At 40.8% G+C, this 15,465-nt stretch overlaps 1 protein-coding gene across 2 annotated transcripts in view; it reads left to right on the forward strand.

Moving 5' to 3' along the window:
• Positions 1-15,465, forward strand: part of Stxbp6 (syntaxin binding protein 6) — a 216,610-nt gene that overhangs the window by 54,756 nt on the left and 146,389 nt on the right. For both annotated transcript variants that reach the window (XM_041658579.1, XM_041658578.1), the window contains one exon: positions 7,642-7,830. In XM_041658579.1, the coding sequence (XP_041514513.1) occupies positions 7,677-7,830 (154 nt within the window). In that variant the 5' untranslated portion in view covers positions 7,642-7,676. The remainder of the gene's footprint in view (positions 1-7,641; positions 7,831-15,465) is intronic.

Here is a 15,465-nt window from a genome sequence, read left to right on the forward strand (position 1 = left end):
TGGGCATTGTGTTCTGCTGGCTCTGGTTGGTGGCCAGACCGTGGGAGAGTGGGGACTAAAAATGGCGGGGGGAATAAAGCCTCATGCAGTAGCCAACTTTATTCAGAGCACCAGATAATTTATGCTCAGAGGGTCAAGAGAATCACTTGTGTAAAGTATATAATCACAAGGACAAGCCACCCATAGAAAAATATGTTTTTCCATAGAGGCCTATGAGTAACCACAGCCGAAGTGAGCTCACTCATACTGACTACACCTGGAAGGAGCCTGAAAACACATTCCAAGACAATTCTGTGATTTGAAAAAAACGTGGTCCCAAGATTCTTGACTTCCTTTCTTGGAATTTTCTTGTAAGCACTCAGAACTCTCACACAGCTCCATGCTTGGATTGTGTTCTTTCTGGAGCGGAGCATCTATCGTAGAGTCTTACTCTATGCATTAAGCTCCAGTTTAAACTGGGGAAAGAAAGTAAGCTATCTTAACAACACTATGTGATAGTCTTTGCCAACTAAGCTTGGACACATCCAAGATGAACTAGTAGCAACGAGGAATAACCAGAGCCCGATTTGTTATCTTTGTAGTTGCTGGACAAGGATAACAACAGTGACTTGTCCATCAGAAAGCAAAGCTGATCAAAGGAAAGTCATAAAATAATGAAGTTCGTTTTGATTTACCTAGAATGCTGTTCTGTGCCCCCCCCCCTTCCTTTCTTCAGTACAAGATGGTGCGGATGAACAGACAGACATTCTTCTGGAATTGTGTTTCGAGGTTCAGATTCCTGCTTGCCCTTAAATGCTGTGGGGTCTAAAATAATTTACTAACTACTTACTTCTCTCATCTATAAAACAATTTCTCTTCTCCAGATATAAGCATATCTGTAAGGAATTTTAATGCCAAATTCACATTTGTGCCTCTCATGTCAGAATTGGAGGCTGTAGCATAGAACGGTGCTTGTGGGAGCTGGAGCAAGTCTGTCTCTCAACATTCTCATTGAACTATACAGGCACAAAGTCGTGAAGCCGAGCCCTGGAGAGAATAGTAAAGCCTGGAATCAAATCCTTGGCCAGATGATGCTACAAAAATTGTTGAGGAATTGGGTTCCTCATGAAATTGGGCATTGAAGGCCCTAGAATCTTGCTTTTTAAACCAACATGGTGAATATGACTAAAATGGACCCATGAGATATCACGTTTATATGTTCTGCCCCCTTGACTGAGGAAGGTTTCATGGCAGAAGGTACCATTGGTGACATACACCTATAGAAAACACACTCCAGTTCTCATCCAAACTGTAAAGCAGGGGCATTTCCAAAATTGGGTTTTCTGATATGGAGTGTTAGTGTAAAATTGATGATATGATGAAAGACCATTTTGAAGTAATTTAAAAGCAGTTAAAATCATACTGGTTTCATCCATACTTTAAGTATTTAGAAAGCTTGTATACATAAAATTGAAAGTTTACTCTCAAAGTTTAGCTTTTTAATGTTATAATTCAGGTGTATTTTGAAATAGAATTTGCTTAATTGAGAAAACTTAAAATTTACCTACGATTGCAGTCAGTATCTGCTGTAAAAGGCGAATCCTATTCTTACTAAAGATTTCCCCCTGCCTGTGTGTGTGTGTGTATGTGTCCATATGTGTGTATGTGTGTGTGTGTCCGTATGTATGTGCATCCACACACATGTGTGTGCTTAATCTAATTTTCAACACTTTTTTCTTTTTCTATCTTCTCTTCAGCATCAGTGAAGCAAGGGCAGTAATTCAGCAAGCATACTGAGTATAGCTCATAATCAAGTTGTTTGTGTATAGAATTGACCCTGTGTGGTTTTGACTTTGTTTGGACATGATTGAAATTGGCTTGGCCACTTCCTGTGTCCCTCATGTAGGTGATGGTTTCAGACCAAAGTACTGTTGTTGTTGTTATTATTATTATATTTTGGTTTTGTCATACTGTTTGTTAATGTTAGGATGTGGCAGATTACAGTACTACACTATAAACAAATTTATAAACCAAGTCCGTAGAATTTATTTTTGACGATTAAATCTATAAGAAGGATGGGCTTAGCAAACACATAAACAAGGATGAGGGAGATGAAAGCAGTGTAAGTTTGTAACTGAAGTAGACATGAGACTTAGGTACCGAGAATCCTGTGACCGTGTCTCCTACAGAGGAAAGTATATGTTTAGGCAAAAAGAAAGCCCACTCTCACGCTTTAGTAGCCAATGATGGAGACTCTTCTCTCCTTAAAGATATCACTGTGGCCAAGGCTGTGCTGGTCAACCGTCCGTGTTTACCATGTCCAAACGTGTGTGGTTACTGGAGCAAACGGAAGCTGGCTATGGCTGCTGCTCTTCTGTCCCGGCGGTGGCCAGGTGGTGACTGCTGCTGCCCAGAGGGAAATGTCTTCCCCCAATGACAGTCTCCCAGCCCCTCGACCACTGCAGAATTAACCCTCCTCTCTCACAATGATTTGGTACTGATTGGAATCAGAGACAGTGAGTCTGATCACCTGAGCCCAGTGAAGTGTGTTTTTATGGCTTTCAGGTTAAGGGGAGAATAGCTCTGAAATCACAGATGTTTATGGTAGGTAGCATTCTAGTTTAGTGACAGGACAGCAGGAAGATTAGAGAATAGAGAATAGCTTTGAAATCACAGATGTTTATGGTAGGTAGCATTCTAGTTTAGTGACAGTGAGGACAGCAGGGAGAATAGAGAGTAGGTCTGAAATCACAGATGTTTATGGTAGGTAGCATTCTAGTTTAGTGACAGTGAGGACAGCAGGAAGATTAGAGAATAGAGAATCCTAGCACTTAGGCAGAAGCAGGTGGATCTCCATGAATTCAAAGCTAACCTGGTCTACAGAGGGAGTTTTGGAAAACCAGGGCTACAATAGAGGCCTTGTTTTAAAGAAACAAAATTCAAATAAGAACAAAACAACAACAACAAAAAGACGCAAGTACAATTGTACATTTGGAAGCTCATTTTCTCTTCTAGGTCCTCCTCATTTTCACGCTGAACTATTTCATTCTTATTCTTCAAGTCCGTATCTATGAGTACCCCCCATACATTGTTCCATTTTCATGTGTATGTGGTATGCATCTGTACATATGTAGTGCGTGAAGGTGCCTGTGTATGTGGTATGCATCTGTACATATGTAGTGTGTGAAGGTGCCTGTGTATGTAGTATGCATCTGTACATATGTAGTGTGTGAAGGTGCCTGTGTATGTGGGTGGGTGTGCACCTGTACATATGTAGTGTGGTATGCATCTGTACATATGTAGTGTGTGAAGGTGCCTGTGTATGTGCATCTGTACATATGTAGTGTGGTATGCATCTGTACATATGTAGTGTGTGAAGGTGCCTGTGTATGTGGGTGGATGTGCACCTGGAAAATTATCTTGCCTCTTATTTAATGAGGCAGGGACTCTCAGTCAAATCCATGGCTCATTGATATGGCTAGTCTCCTGAGCCAGCTTGACCCAGGAATCTCGTCTCAGAGGCTGGAATTATGGTGGTGTGTGTGTGTGTGTGTGTGTGTGTGTGTGTGTGCGCGCCACACTCACTTATGAGGGTTCTGAGGATCTGAAATCCTGTCCTGAATGTGTGGCCCTAATTGAAAACAAAACATATGTGATGCTCCAATAGTTCAATGGGCTTCAGTTCCTCTGTATTTAAGCAATGAAAATTAATGAGTGTTATCTTATCCATAAGGTGTTCCTTTTGAAATGAACCCGAGGCAAGCTTGTGTCTATACTGCAGCGTATACGTTTCTCTGATAGTCATTTCTGCCTCAGTGGGTTTCAGCTAAAATACTATCTCCACAAGAGGAAATTATAAGTTTCCCATAATCCGTAGCCCAAAAGAAATTGGCTAAAAATGGCATGATTTGCCATTATAAAAATACATATCTAATGATCCTTATTTGCAGTCTTGAGATGATACATTCAGCAACTATCTTGACCTACATTTGGAATTGAATGTGGAAGTGCTTTGTAAATAGGGCTGTAGACACTTAAGGATTCCTCACTAGCGCCGTGCAGAGCATCTGCCATGGACACCTGCTCAGGAAACATTTTTATTAGTGTGTTTAACAAGGAAGTCTTTCAAGACAGGGGGTCACCACCCCACCAAAAACAACGGTTCTAAACCTGCTTGTGCAGCAGAATAGACTGAAGACATTACATGCAAACAACCCCCTGGATCTCTGTGACTCAGAGACCCCAGATATAAAGTCTACTTGAACTCCCACATCCTATGCTGAAATGTTCCATCTCTATCAAATGCCACCATTCTGATGGAAGTTTTAGCTTTGTATAGGGTAATGGCTTGTACACCTGGTGGCCAGATGACCCGTGGAAGCTAAGAATGAGTTAGAGAGTTGTTTAAAATGGTTTATAGAATTCAGATGTGCAGCTGGATGTGAGACAGCTACACAGTGGCCGGCTTACTTCCTGATTATTCGCCTTCGAGTCCACCGTACATTAACCTTCCCAGAATGGCACTCAAAACATACATCTTCATGTCCTTCAGAAAGCTTTGAACGAATAACGTGACACTTGACCCTAGAATAAATATGATTCTCTCCCAGCAGTGAATTTTCAAGAAAGGCCTATAATTCTCCATTTTTGTGTTTGTATAGAGGAAACCATCTATTTATGTGTGCTTATGCATGAAACACAGCGAGGCTTTGCTAAGAAAGCTGAGTATTATTCTTCTAGACATCTTCTGCTTTGCATGGGTACATTCATTCAATTTTTATAGTTCAAAAATATTTCATAATTTGTATCATAATAGGAGTTAATAAAATCCTCCACCTTTAAGATTTTTTTAAAAATGTATTGAGTCACTGGAATGCGTGATCTGAACATATTAACCTATTTAGCTCTTCAGGTCCAAGAGGGAGGTAAAGACATCTCCATGTTGTGTTAAGTCAGTGGTTCTCAGCCTGTGGATTGAGACCCCTTTAGGGTTTCACATGGATTGCCTAAAACCATCAGAAAACACAGATGTTTGTATTAGAATTCATAATAGTAGCAAAATTACAGTAATGAAGTAGCAATAAAATAATTTTGTAGTTGGGGGTGGTCACCAGAACATGAGGAACTGTATTTAAGGGTCATAGTGTTAGGAAGGTTGAGAACCACTGAGCTAAAGTAAACTGAGAGTCAGAAATGCTAAGATTTACCTATCAATTTCAGGCCTTATATCTTGGATCTGAAATTTAAATCTGAGCTTGTTTTATTCTGGATGTTATTGAGAATATGGCTTGCTTTCTTCCTTGGTTTTCTTTTCTGTGTTTCCCTGAGTGGGAGACAAGAAAGACCTCAGAGCTAGAAAACTAATATGTGTTTCTCTATTTAAAACAAACAAACAAACAAACAAACAAAAAACCCAAAACCCCAACAGCAACCCAACAAATCATAAAGCTGTCATAGGTACAGACAGTAAGACAGATGCATGCTGGGAGAAGTTCTTTTTGCCAGCTTGAGGGCAGTCCCAGTGGCAGTGCAATGACAACCAGGCACACCTGCACTATTTTCACTATGGCATAGCCAACATGGAGAGAAAACCTGGTGGCAGTGACTGTTGTCAGAGGACAAGTAGATCAGAATATACGTACATATATATATATATATATATATTATATGTATATATATATATATACACTCTGTATATACATCTACTAGACCCATCCTTATTGCATGTGTCAGTATATCTTTTGGTGCTAATAGAACATGTTTATTTCAGAATTAAAGAGAGAAAAAAATTTAAGCCGGGAAATTCCTTATATTTTTTTCTACCAGGAGCTTAGAAATGTAGACAGGTATGATTTTGCCATTGAAAGATATTTCTTTGGTCTTCCTTCATAAATCATTGGAATCCCAATGAAACTTTAAAATTATAGTTATTATTTTAGGAGGTGCAGCATGCCACAGTGATGCATGTATGGAAGTCAGATGCCAGCTTGTGGGAGTTGGTGCTCTCCTTCCACTCAATGGGCTCTAAAGATCAAGCTAAGGCTGTCAGGCTTGGCAGCAAGGGCCGTTAATCACAGAGTTGTTCCCCATGTCTACTGGTGAAACCTGTGATGTGGTCTGTAATCAACCCTGGTAGGACAGAGACCGTATCTTGATTTATTGTGGGATTCCTAATACCAAACACAAGGCATCATATAGCAGGAGCTTCTCGATCACGTGGTCAGCTTTAGGGCGGTTCCATCAAGCCTTGAGCTACTGCCATGTCAAACACTGCGCTGCCAGTCTGTATGCAGGATCTCCCAGCACTCCACACAACCTGTGTGGGCAGGACAAAGGCTTCTCCTGCACCTTACGTTCAGATTGGTACATGTGATGTTCATGTGTGTGCAGGTATGCGAGCATGTATATGTGGAGGCCAAAGATCAATCTTAGATAACCTGCCTCAGGCTCTGGCCCCCTGCTTCATTTTTGAGTCCCTTGGTCTGTCACTCACTGCGTAGAACAGGCTGGCAGGCCAGAGACCTCCAGGTCTCACCAGCACAGCGCTGGGATTACACGTGCATGCCACCACAGCTAGCCCGTTTCCTTTCTTTTCCCACCTGGACTCTGGGGATCAAACTCTGGTTCTTGTGTCTTCATGAGCTTTCTCCCTGTGTCTTATTCTGAAGTTTTAAGTTGCCCGAATAAATATTGGTCAGAGATAAGTAAATTTTAGCTGTGACTGCAAGGGAGAGGACAGTAGATTTGCCTTGGGCTCTGGAGTTGCGTTTATGTTCAGATTGATCTTGACCATGAAAGACAGAAGCAGAATTAAGACCATCAGGGAAGTACAACTTTGGGGAGCCATATGTAATGTGTGGGCTGTGACTGCACTAGTTGGTGTGTTGTGGGGGGAACTCGTGAGCCATAACATACGGCTTCATTTTCTTCGTGGTTGGTCACCCACTACCAGTTAACCACAAAGGTGGGACATGCTGGGTAGCATTTCCTAAATAGTTAGCACAAATCTGACATGGATTTAGAATTCCATGGCCACTGGGACTGCAGGAAAAAAGTGCAGATTTGGCAAGGGTCAAGATGGTGGTCTCTGCAGTGGAACATGGGTCAGTAGGGCCCACTGCAGGAGTCTAGTAAGCAAGAGCTCCTTACTTGGATGATGAGAAGTAGCTGAGCATTGGCGAAATCAATGCTCTTCTGTTTCTTATGTGGCTCTTATGTAGAAGATGACATAATGATTTCCACTCTGAATGGAATTAGGAGAATGTATTTACATTGGAGTTAAAAGACATCTGGAAGGAGCATAAAGAACTCCATTGAGGGGTTGTTAGTCAGTGGCAAAACTTCTCAACTGTAAGTGTTATTCCTGACAAAGGAGGAACAGGATGGATACTGTTGCCAGTTAGGTAGAGATTGGCAAGCCCCCTGGAGCCCATTGCTTGCTCTTCCTGCCACATTGGGCTGGGTGTTTCAGGTAGTGAAAAGCACACTCTCTTTCCCTTTGCATCTTTGTAGACATACACTAGGAAGAGCTTGTTGTTAATGTCTCTGTAATTCGGAGCTTAAACTGCAGACTGAGCAACACCGCACCTGCGAACACTCCCTCCTCATTCCTACTAGCCCTACAGTATTGTCAGTTCCAACTTGCCTTTTCTTTTTCTTCAGAAAACTCCCTGCGTGCCCTCGTCGGTTTCTCTACAATGAGTGCCAAATCTGCCATCAGCAAGGAAATTTTCGCACCTCTCGATGAAAGAATGCTGGGCGCTGTCCAAGTCAAGAGGAGGACAAAGAAAAAGATTCCTTTCCTGGCGACTGGCGGTCAAGGAGAATATTTAACTTATATCTGCCTGTCAGGTATTGAAAACTAAATATTAACATCAAAGCAATTTTTGTTTTAAAAAGCTTCATCTAAGGCATTTGGTAGAGTCATGCTCATTTGGTAACATCGGCCTTTCCACTCTTTTCTCCTGTCTCCCATCCTTGTTTCCTTGGGCCTTCTCCTCTGTTGTTGAGATTTCTGTGTACTGAAAAGATTGGGAAGTTCAGTTTTTCAGTCCCTGAAGAGTTTCTGCAGAGTTTGGCAGGCACTTTCTGATTCATTCCTTCCTTCAGCGGGAGTGGTCTGTCCTTTGGGAGTTTTGTTTTAGAATCCTTCTTTTGGATAATTGTTACCACTAGCAAACTGAGCTTCACTTTTTTTTTCCTAGACCACTGCCAACAATTAGTAACAGTTTTCCTTGAGACAAATATTGCTGCTTTAAGGAGCAGGAGAAAGAAGATTTCCTTTACAAATCCTTGCTTTGCCTGACAACCCCAGACATGTGAAAAATAACCATCTGTTTTTATAAGCTTAGAATTTGGTTGGATTATTATTTTTTCTTCCTGCTCGTGATGAGAGGAGGTCTCTGTGGGATTTACAGTGGATGCACACCAAGTTTTTTTGCGATAAAGTTGAGATAAATTTTCCATGAGCTTCCGAGTGATCCTAAAGCTAAGCACTGAGGGCATTTGTAATATTTCCCATGATATTTCTTACGATAGGAATGGATAAACTAAACCTACCACAATTCATTTCATCTTTTCTAAGATCTTTTTTGAGTTGTGGTTCGGGAATACAACTTTAATTTTAAAACCCATTTTTAGGTTTTAAGCAATACCCAGCATCTGGTAAGTTAATCAGAATTAATTTTAAGGAATAAATGACTTTTCATTAAATAGATAAGGATTTATCAGACTTAGATTAGAATAAAATGAGAACATAGCATTTTGATAAGCATGCCTTTATAATTGTTAGAAGAAAACTTTTATTCATTCAGAGGGTGTGGGAATCAACTTGGAAACGCTATTCTCTCCTTCTTAAATAAGGATTAGGTTTGGAAAATATTTGTGTTTTGTTAGTATAATTATGCAATGTCCAAATGGGAGCTAAAATAAGAAACAGAGACTTAAGTTTTTTAAAAAGAAAAAAAATCAGCCAGGCGATGGTGGCACACTCCTTTAATCCCAGCACTTGGCAGGCAGAGACATGCTCATCTTTGTGAGTTCAAGGCCAGCCTGGTCTACAAAGGGAGTTCCAGGACAACTAGAGCTACATAGAGAAACCCTGTCTCAGAAAAAAAAAAGGAAAAAATACTTTCTTTTCTTTATTGTGTGTGTGTGTGTGGGGGGGTATTTTCCCTGCCTGTATGTCTGTATGACTTGTGTGCATTGGTAGCGTGTGTGTATGTGTGTTTGTGGGGGTGGGGGTGGTGTGTGTTTCTTCTGGCATGTGTGTGCAATGGTAGTGGTGATAAGAGGCCGTCAGATCTTCTGGAACTGGGGATACAGACCTCTGTGAGCCACCATGTGGGTGCTGGAACTGAATCTGAGGTTCTGGAAAAGCAGACAGTGCTCTTAATGATGGAGTCATCTCTCCAGCCGAAAAGAACTTTCTCCATACCAGCCCAGGATTTTGTTGATAAGATCAAGGTCTTAAAAATACTTTCATATTTTAAATTTTGGACCCTGTCAGGTTTTTTTTGTTTTGTTTTGTTTTGTTTATGAATACCAACAATGGATAAAACGCATACCAGTAATCTTGTTCTGTATTTGGGTGAGCACAGACACATAATATTCTAACCCTTTAAAGTCTGTTTCTCTTCACTGCTTTGAGACATCTTACAGGCACATAATTGAATGAACAGTGCACAATCCAGAAGGCAAGTCTGGTTTTGCCAGGTATATACCTGTAACTGAAGGTCAACAATTTTCTTTGTCTTTTAGACTTACACTTTTATCTGCCTGATTCTAATCATAAAGTCTCAGGGAGTGGTAATGGGGTTCTAACAGGCTGATCTCAGGGAAGCGGTGTAACCATCCCTCACAGAGCGGGAGATAATGACCTGGGACTCCCAGCTGCATTCCTGTTACAATGACCAAGTCCTTCAGGTTGGAAGTGGAAAATGACCAGAATTGTTTCTTCCTTGCATTCGAACAGAGGGGAATCCCTTGTTCTGAAAGTCTTCATCCTTATTATTTCTTTTTTAAATTGTGAGAAGCTACATAAAGTAGAGCTGACATTTTGGCAGACAATAGAATGGAAACCAGGGCAGAAAAGGGCCAGGTGGCTTTGACACACACACATTTGTTACATTATGCGTTTTTCTTAAAGAACAAAGTAATAGCCGCCTTTATTTTCTGATTTATGTACAACTTGGAGGCGTTTCCGTTCTGATAAAGTAATGCTTTAACTAACAAGTTAATCAATATGTTGTATCTTTAATATGCCGAGTGTCCTGGGGGCTAAGGATACAGTTACAAGAAAAAGTTATGCAGGTTAGGTGGGCTCTTGTGAATATTAATTGCTTTAAAAAAACCCACATAATTATAAACTATGAAGAAGGCAAAAAGGAAAAATGCAGATATGCATGTCTTGGGGAATTAGTCCTGTGTGGTAGATTGGGCTCCCATGTTTTGAACTGAGTTGTGGGTGGGCAGTACTCAGGCAGAGCAATGGTGGTCTCCTTGGCATGCAGGTGGTCGCTGGTTTCTCCCATTTCCTCTGAGCTACTAGGGGCAGCTCTTTGTAGCTGACCAAGGGTAGGAGGTTTTGAAGTAAAAGTTCCTTCTTGCTATTAGTGTAAATTACTATGCATTCTGGGAGGCAAACCCAGATTATAGCATGGTTGATGAAAAGCACCTATTCATTTATCAGAGGTGAATTTTGTATAAATCAGGACAAGGTCTGCAAATAACTTTTTACCACCCTTTCAGTACCATGGAGCATTAAATCAGAGGTAAAAAAAAAAAAAGAAGCTTAAAAAATATGCACCTAGACACCAATATATTAATATATTTTAACTAGTGCTTATTCAGTTTTTTCTGTGTCATGAATAATTTATAATATGAGAACCAGAGGTGTGTGACCATAAAGATATCTATCTGTCTGTCTGTCTGTCTATCTATCTATCTTTGTATCTATCTAAACTTTCCTGGATTATTAAGATATTATTTTGGAAGGAAAAAGATACTCAATTCAACTTACAGTGAGATTACTGAGTTTGATAGTTTCCTCATGGTCACCCAGGTCTAATTTTTTGAACTGGTCCATATCCTTAATCCTAGTACTTGGGACAAACACAATACTACGTGCATAGTCATGCCCTCAGGAAAGCTCTCACAAACAATTGCAAAAAATCACTGACTTGTTTCTGCTCATGACAACCCAATATCATGTTTTTGTGCTTTAAGGAATTATGAGCTCTATGAGCCAAAGCCTTTTTGTCTTTAATTACACATACGCCTTACGCATGGTACTTACTGTTAAAATGTCAGTAAATCTAAAAAGAGTAGCATGATGGTGAGTTGAAGAGCATACTTAGAGCCGCAGACATTTTCCCAGCATGCAAGACACTTTTTACACAGCAAATTGGACAGAATTTTCTTACCACCAAGTTTCAGAATATTTAAAATTTAATTTACTTTCATTTCATTTTTTTACACTCCTACTGTGCTGCCCATAGCTGGCCTCAAAGTCCTGCCTTCAAGTGATTCTCCTGCCTCAGCTTACCAAGATGTTGGATCTATAGCTCCTGGCTTTGTGCCTAGCTTAATGTTTTATAATTCTTGCGTTGATGTATACCTGCCCAGCTGTTCAAGTCTCTCTCTGTGAATCAATTTATACTGTTTTTCTTACTGATTTTTCAAAATAAATTCCTACATAGCCACAAATATACTTCCCCAGAACAGAACAGTGTACACATCATTAACTGGAGCTCAATATTTATTTACATTTTCTTTTTGTAGCATCCCTCTAGGTAAACTCTGGAATGGTATACAGATGCTTCCATTCTAAGATAGCTCTATAATTGACGTTTTGAATATATCACTTCCCATCCTTTTTCCCTCTCAGTAATGATACAATGAAAAAGACCAGTAATGCCTAGTGGTGGCGAACATGTCAAGGTGTCTGAGCTCTAACAACCAGGAAATCTGAGAGCAATGTAACTACGTTGGCTGGAAATTTGGCAATGTTTAGTGAAGTCAGATATATATCCCTATGGTGGCCATTTACATACAAGAAATCAAATCCCATGTCCACATAAAAGCTTGTTATGAATGTTCCTATGTTTTACTCATCACCAGAAAACCCAGAGATAATTAAAATCTCCACCCACATGTTGAATGAGTAAAGCAATATTTTATATATAGGCAGTAGAATTTATCCAGTTCTACTAGTGAAAAGAAACAAACCACCAATACGTGCAGCAACCTCATGGACAGACAAGTATGAAAAAATCTCAGTAGACTGTTCAAAGCTAGAGCTAATATCCTCTTCTTGGTTCCTCCTGGCACCGCCCACACTGCTGGCTAATGTTATGTCATATGTGCTTATGGGAGTCCTTTGTCTGGATTTATGATTTGTGTTTGCCTGATTAGGGTATAGACTCAACTTGGGAATATTAATATATCCAAAAAATAAAGATACGACTTATATCCCCATGATAATTTGAGTCTATAAATTAAGTATTACTTTATTATTAGAATTCAGTTGACTGCTAAACATTCTGTAATTTTATCCTCACAACCTGTTTACCTAATCCTGTATGATATTTTATATTAGCTTTAATATTCATAAATGGATAAATTCTTTCTCTGGCTGCCACTTTGTCTCCACAAATGGGACACATGGAAACCAATTTTTGTGATCAGCACATTCTTTTATATATCTGTTGAAACAGGAAACCTTAGTTCTTTTCAAAATTATTGTCGATTTGTAGAAAGAACAAAATTGTCCTGTTAAAAAAAAGTTCTGAATACACCGTGATGAGGTAATTGATGTACATATGTTCCGTGGAAGGCCGTAGTATGGAGTAGGAGGATGGGAGCTGGTGATCCTGCCCTGTATCTCAGCAGCTCCTAGCCCTGGGAGTTACTTGGATGTGGCCCCTTCCAGGAAGCTCGGGAAGAAGTGTTAAATGTGTGGGACTCTCGACTAAGGTGGAAGCATTTTCACTATTTAAGGGTCTTACACTCTGGATTGTCCACTGGAATATTTGACATAATGACTTATTTGGGGTACTCGATTTTATTTTAAAAAGTGCTTTTTAGTCCCCGTGTTTTCTTTAGCCCTGGTTAAGATTCTACAGTTTTATATGTTCTTCAATTGAAAAGATAACTAGGCTGGGGATATAGTCCCCCAACCCCTCTGACTTAGCTCAACAGGAGTGGTGTTGGAAAGGGCAGATTCTTCTGTTCATGGTGATAGAGAAGTACCACTTTTTACACACACTGTATCTTCCTACTCGTGTCTAAGGTGTGGAGCAGTAGACTCATCTACAGATGTTGTCGTTGTCAGGGTAAGTTATGTTATGAAGAGTCGTATGTGCATTCAGCTGTAAAATTAAGAAACTTGGGAAAGAAGTGACATACCAGGGTTTCCCTTCTCTCTTATTTCTGTGACTTTCTTTGTAGTTTTTTAAAAATTTTTATAAAACTGCAATTTTCTCTGTCATAATGTTTATTGAGTATTTGTGGTTTGGGGATAAACACTAGGCTAAAGTAGCAGTAGTGACCATTGGTTATGGGGAATTAAAAGAGAGGACTTTCTTCTCCTATGCTTTCTGGGACTATAGTTAGCCACTGTGATCACACATAAAGGACCTCTCCAAAGATCCTGCTGTACCTGTGTCAGTGGAGTGCCAGGCATGGATGGTGTCAATGGAGTCCCTGTAGTAGGCATGGTTACATCCTTTCCCCTGCATTCACTCATTCTGCCCTTACGTTAATGCTATGAAGTAGTTCTTTGTAGGTGAAGAACTGAGGACAGATATGAATTAGCTTGCTTATGATTCCTGATACAAGTACCTGGATTTGAACATGGGTAGCTTGATTCCAGTTTATTTTCCCTCAGTGTCTGTGTTCTTTTTTTTTTTTTCCTTTTTTTTTGGTAGGTATAAGAGTTGTGTGAGAAAAGAATTCCAGAACCAAACATCCTTCCTCACTATCTATCTCAAGCACCTTATGACCATTTCTTGGCTTTGCCTTGTTTCGTACAGGGGTATGCCTTTGGTTTTGGCTGCATGGTAAGATTTGTAAGCCAAGCCATTAAACCTGTGAACAATCAAAGATGCTATTGGCAGATCTATTTGACTCTTAGAAAACTGATTACTCAGGGAAATTCAGTATCTCATCATAGGGACCTGTCTATGTACAAACCTGGTTTGTTCATTCATGTAATAAAATGTTCTTAGACATCCTTATGATTCTAGATCATCTCTTGTGAAAACTGATGGTAATATCTTTTCTCAGGCCCCATTGAAGAGAGGAGCCCAGCAATAGATAACTAAGAAGTTAGTATGTACCCTCTCAGTTCATCTTCACACCAGCTTCTGTTATTTCTACTCTACAGATGGCCCAGCCAGGGCCAAGTGGATAAGTGCCCTGCACGCCATTGAACAACTAGAGAACACAGTGCTGAGACCACACGTGAGACTTTCTGCTCCAAAGTATACATACTTCTAAATATTTTTTTTCCTCAAGATAAGGCTAGGTCTGAGGAACAAGGCTCTCCCATTCCCTAAACACAACATGATAACGTTCCTTGAGCAGAATGTTCTGGTCTCCGGGGACTTAGAGGAAGTGCTGGCAGGCACTCCCACTTTTCTAGTGGTTTAGCACGCCGGCAGAGTTTTCTTTTTCCATTCTCTCCTGTGTGTGTTCCAGGACCCAAAACCAGATGGAAACAAGGGAAAGCTCTTGACAGAGGCCAGTGCCAAAACTTTTCATTTAAAAAGGAAACGCCATCTGTGCGCTCCCCCACCACCCAGCCCTCTGCTTCCAGGAGCGGGTTTCACAGCCAGCTCACTCACTCCTGTTGCTGTCGGTGAGCTTGCACTAATTGCAGAGGTAGTACAAGTGGTTCAGGCCTCCAGAGGCAGAGCTCCCTCTGGATTGTGGCTGAGAAGGAGCTGTAGATATCTCTGACAGCGGCTGACCAAGCAGACATTGTTGTCAAATATGAGCACGGTTCTTTGTTTGGGAGGATTTTCTAAGTGTGTTCACTTTGCTATGGTGTGGAGAGTCTAACATCACCATCTGTGGATTATTAGTACACTGTGGGCAGAGACGTAGGCACTAAGGGTCTCTGCTGCACCTTATATTTCTACCCCTGCTGTTGTAGAGCAACAAGCTGGGCATTCTACTGATGCCCGCTAAAGCACTGACAGCTGACTTTGTGGTAGCCTTGCGGCTCCGTGTTCTGATCTCAAAAAGGGAGTGATTTCAGTATTCAGGGTAGCCTGAACTGTGTGTGTCTGTGCAGTGCCTGGTACATGGATAGGGTTCCACATGAGCAGTGTCAGGCGTGTCCTAGGCAATCTCAGTTAATCTGTGATGACATCAGCACGTGGGTCATGTGAAGCACTGTCACACAGCAGCTCAGATTCACTTACCTGCTGCTCCTCTGGGCCTCCCTGCTTCAGCATCGCTCGCTCTCCTCGCTGTGGCCAT

The sequence above is a fragment of the Microtus oregoni genome, unplaced genomic scaffold (genome assembly GCF_018167655.1).
Source record: "Microtus oregoni isolate MIOR12 unplaced genomic scaffold, Mior012 000009F_ref0000495, whole genome shotgun sequence".
Classification (NCBI taxonomy): domain Eukaryota; kingdom Metazoa; phylum Chordata; class Mammalia; order Rodentia; family Cricetidae; genus Microtus; species Microtus oregoni.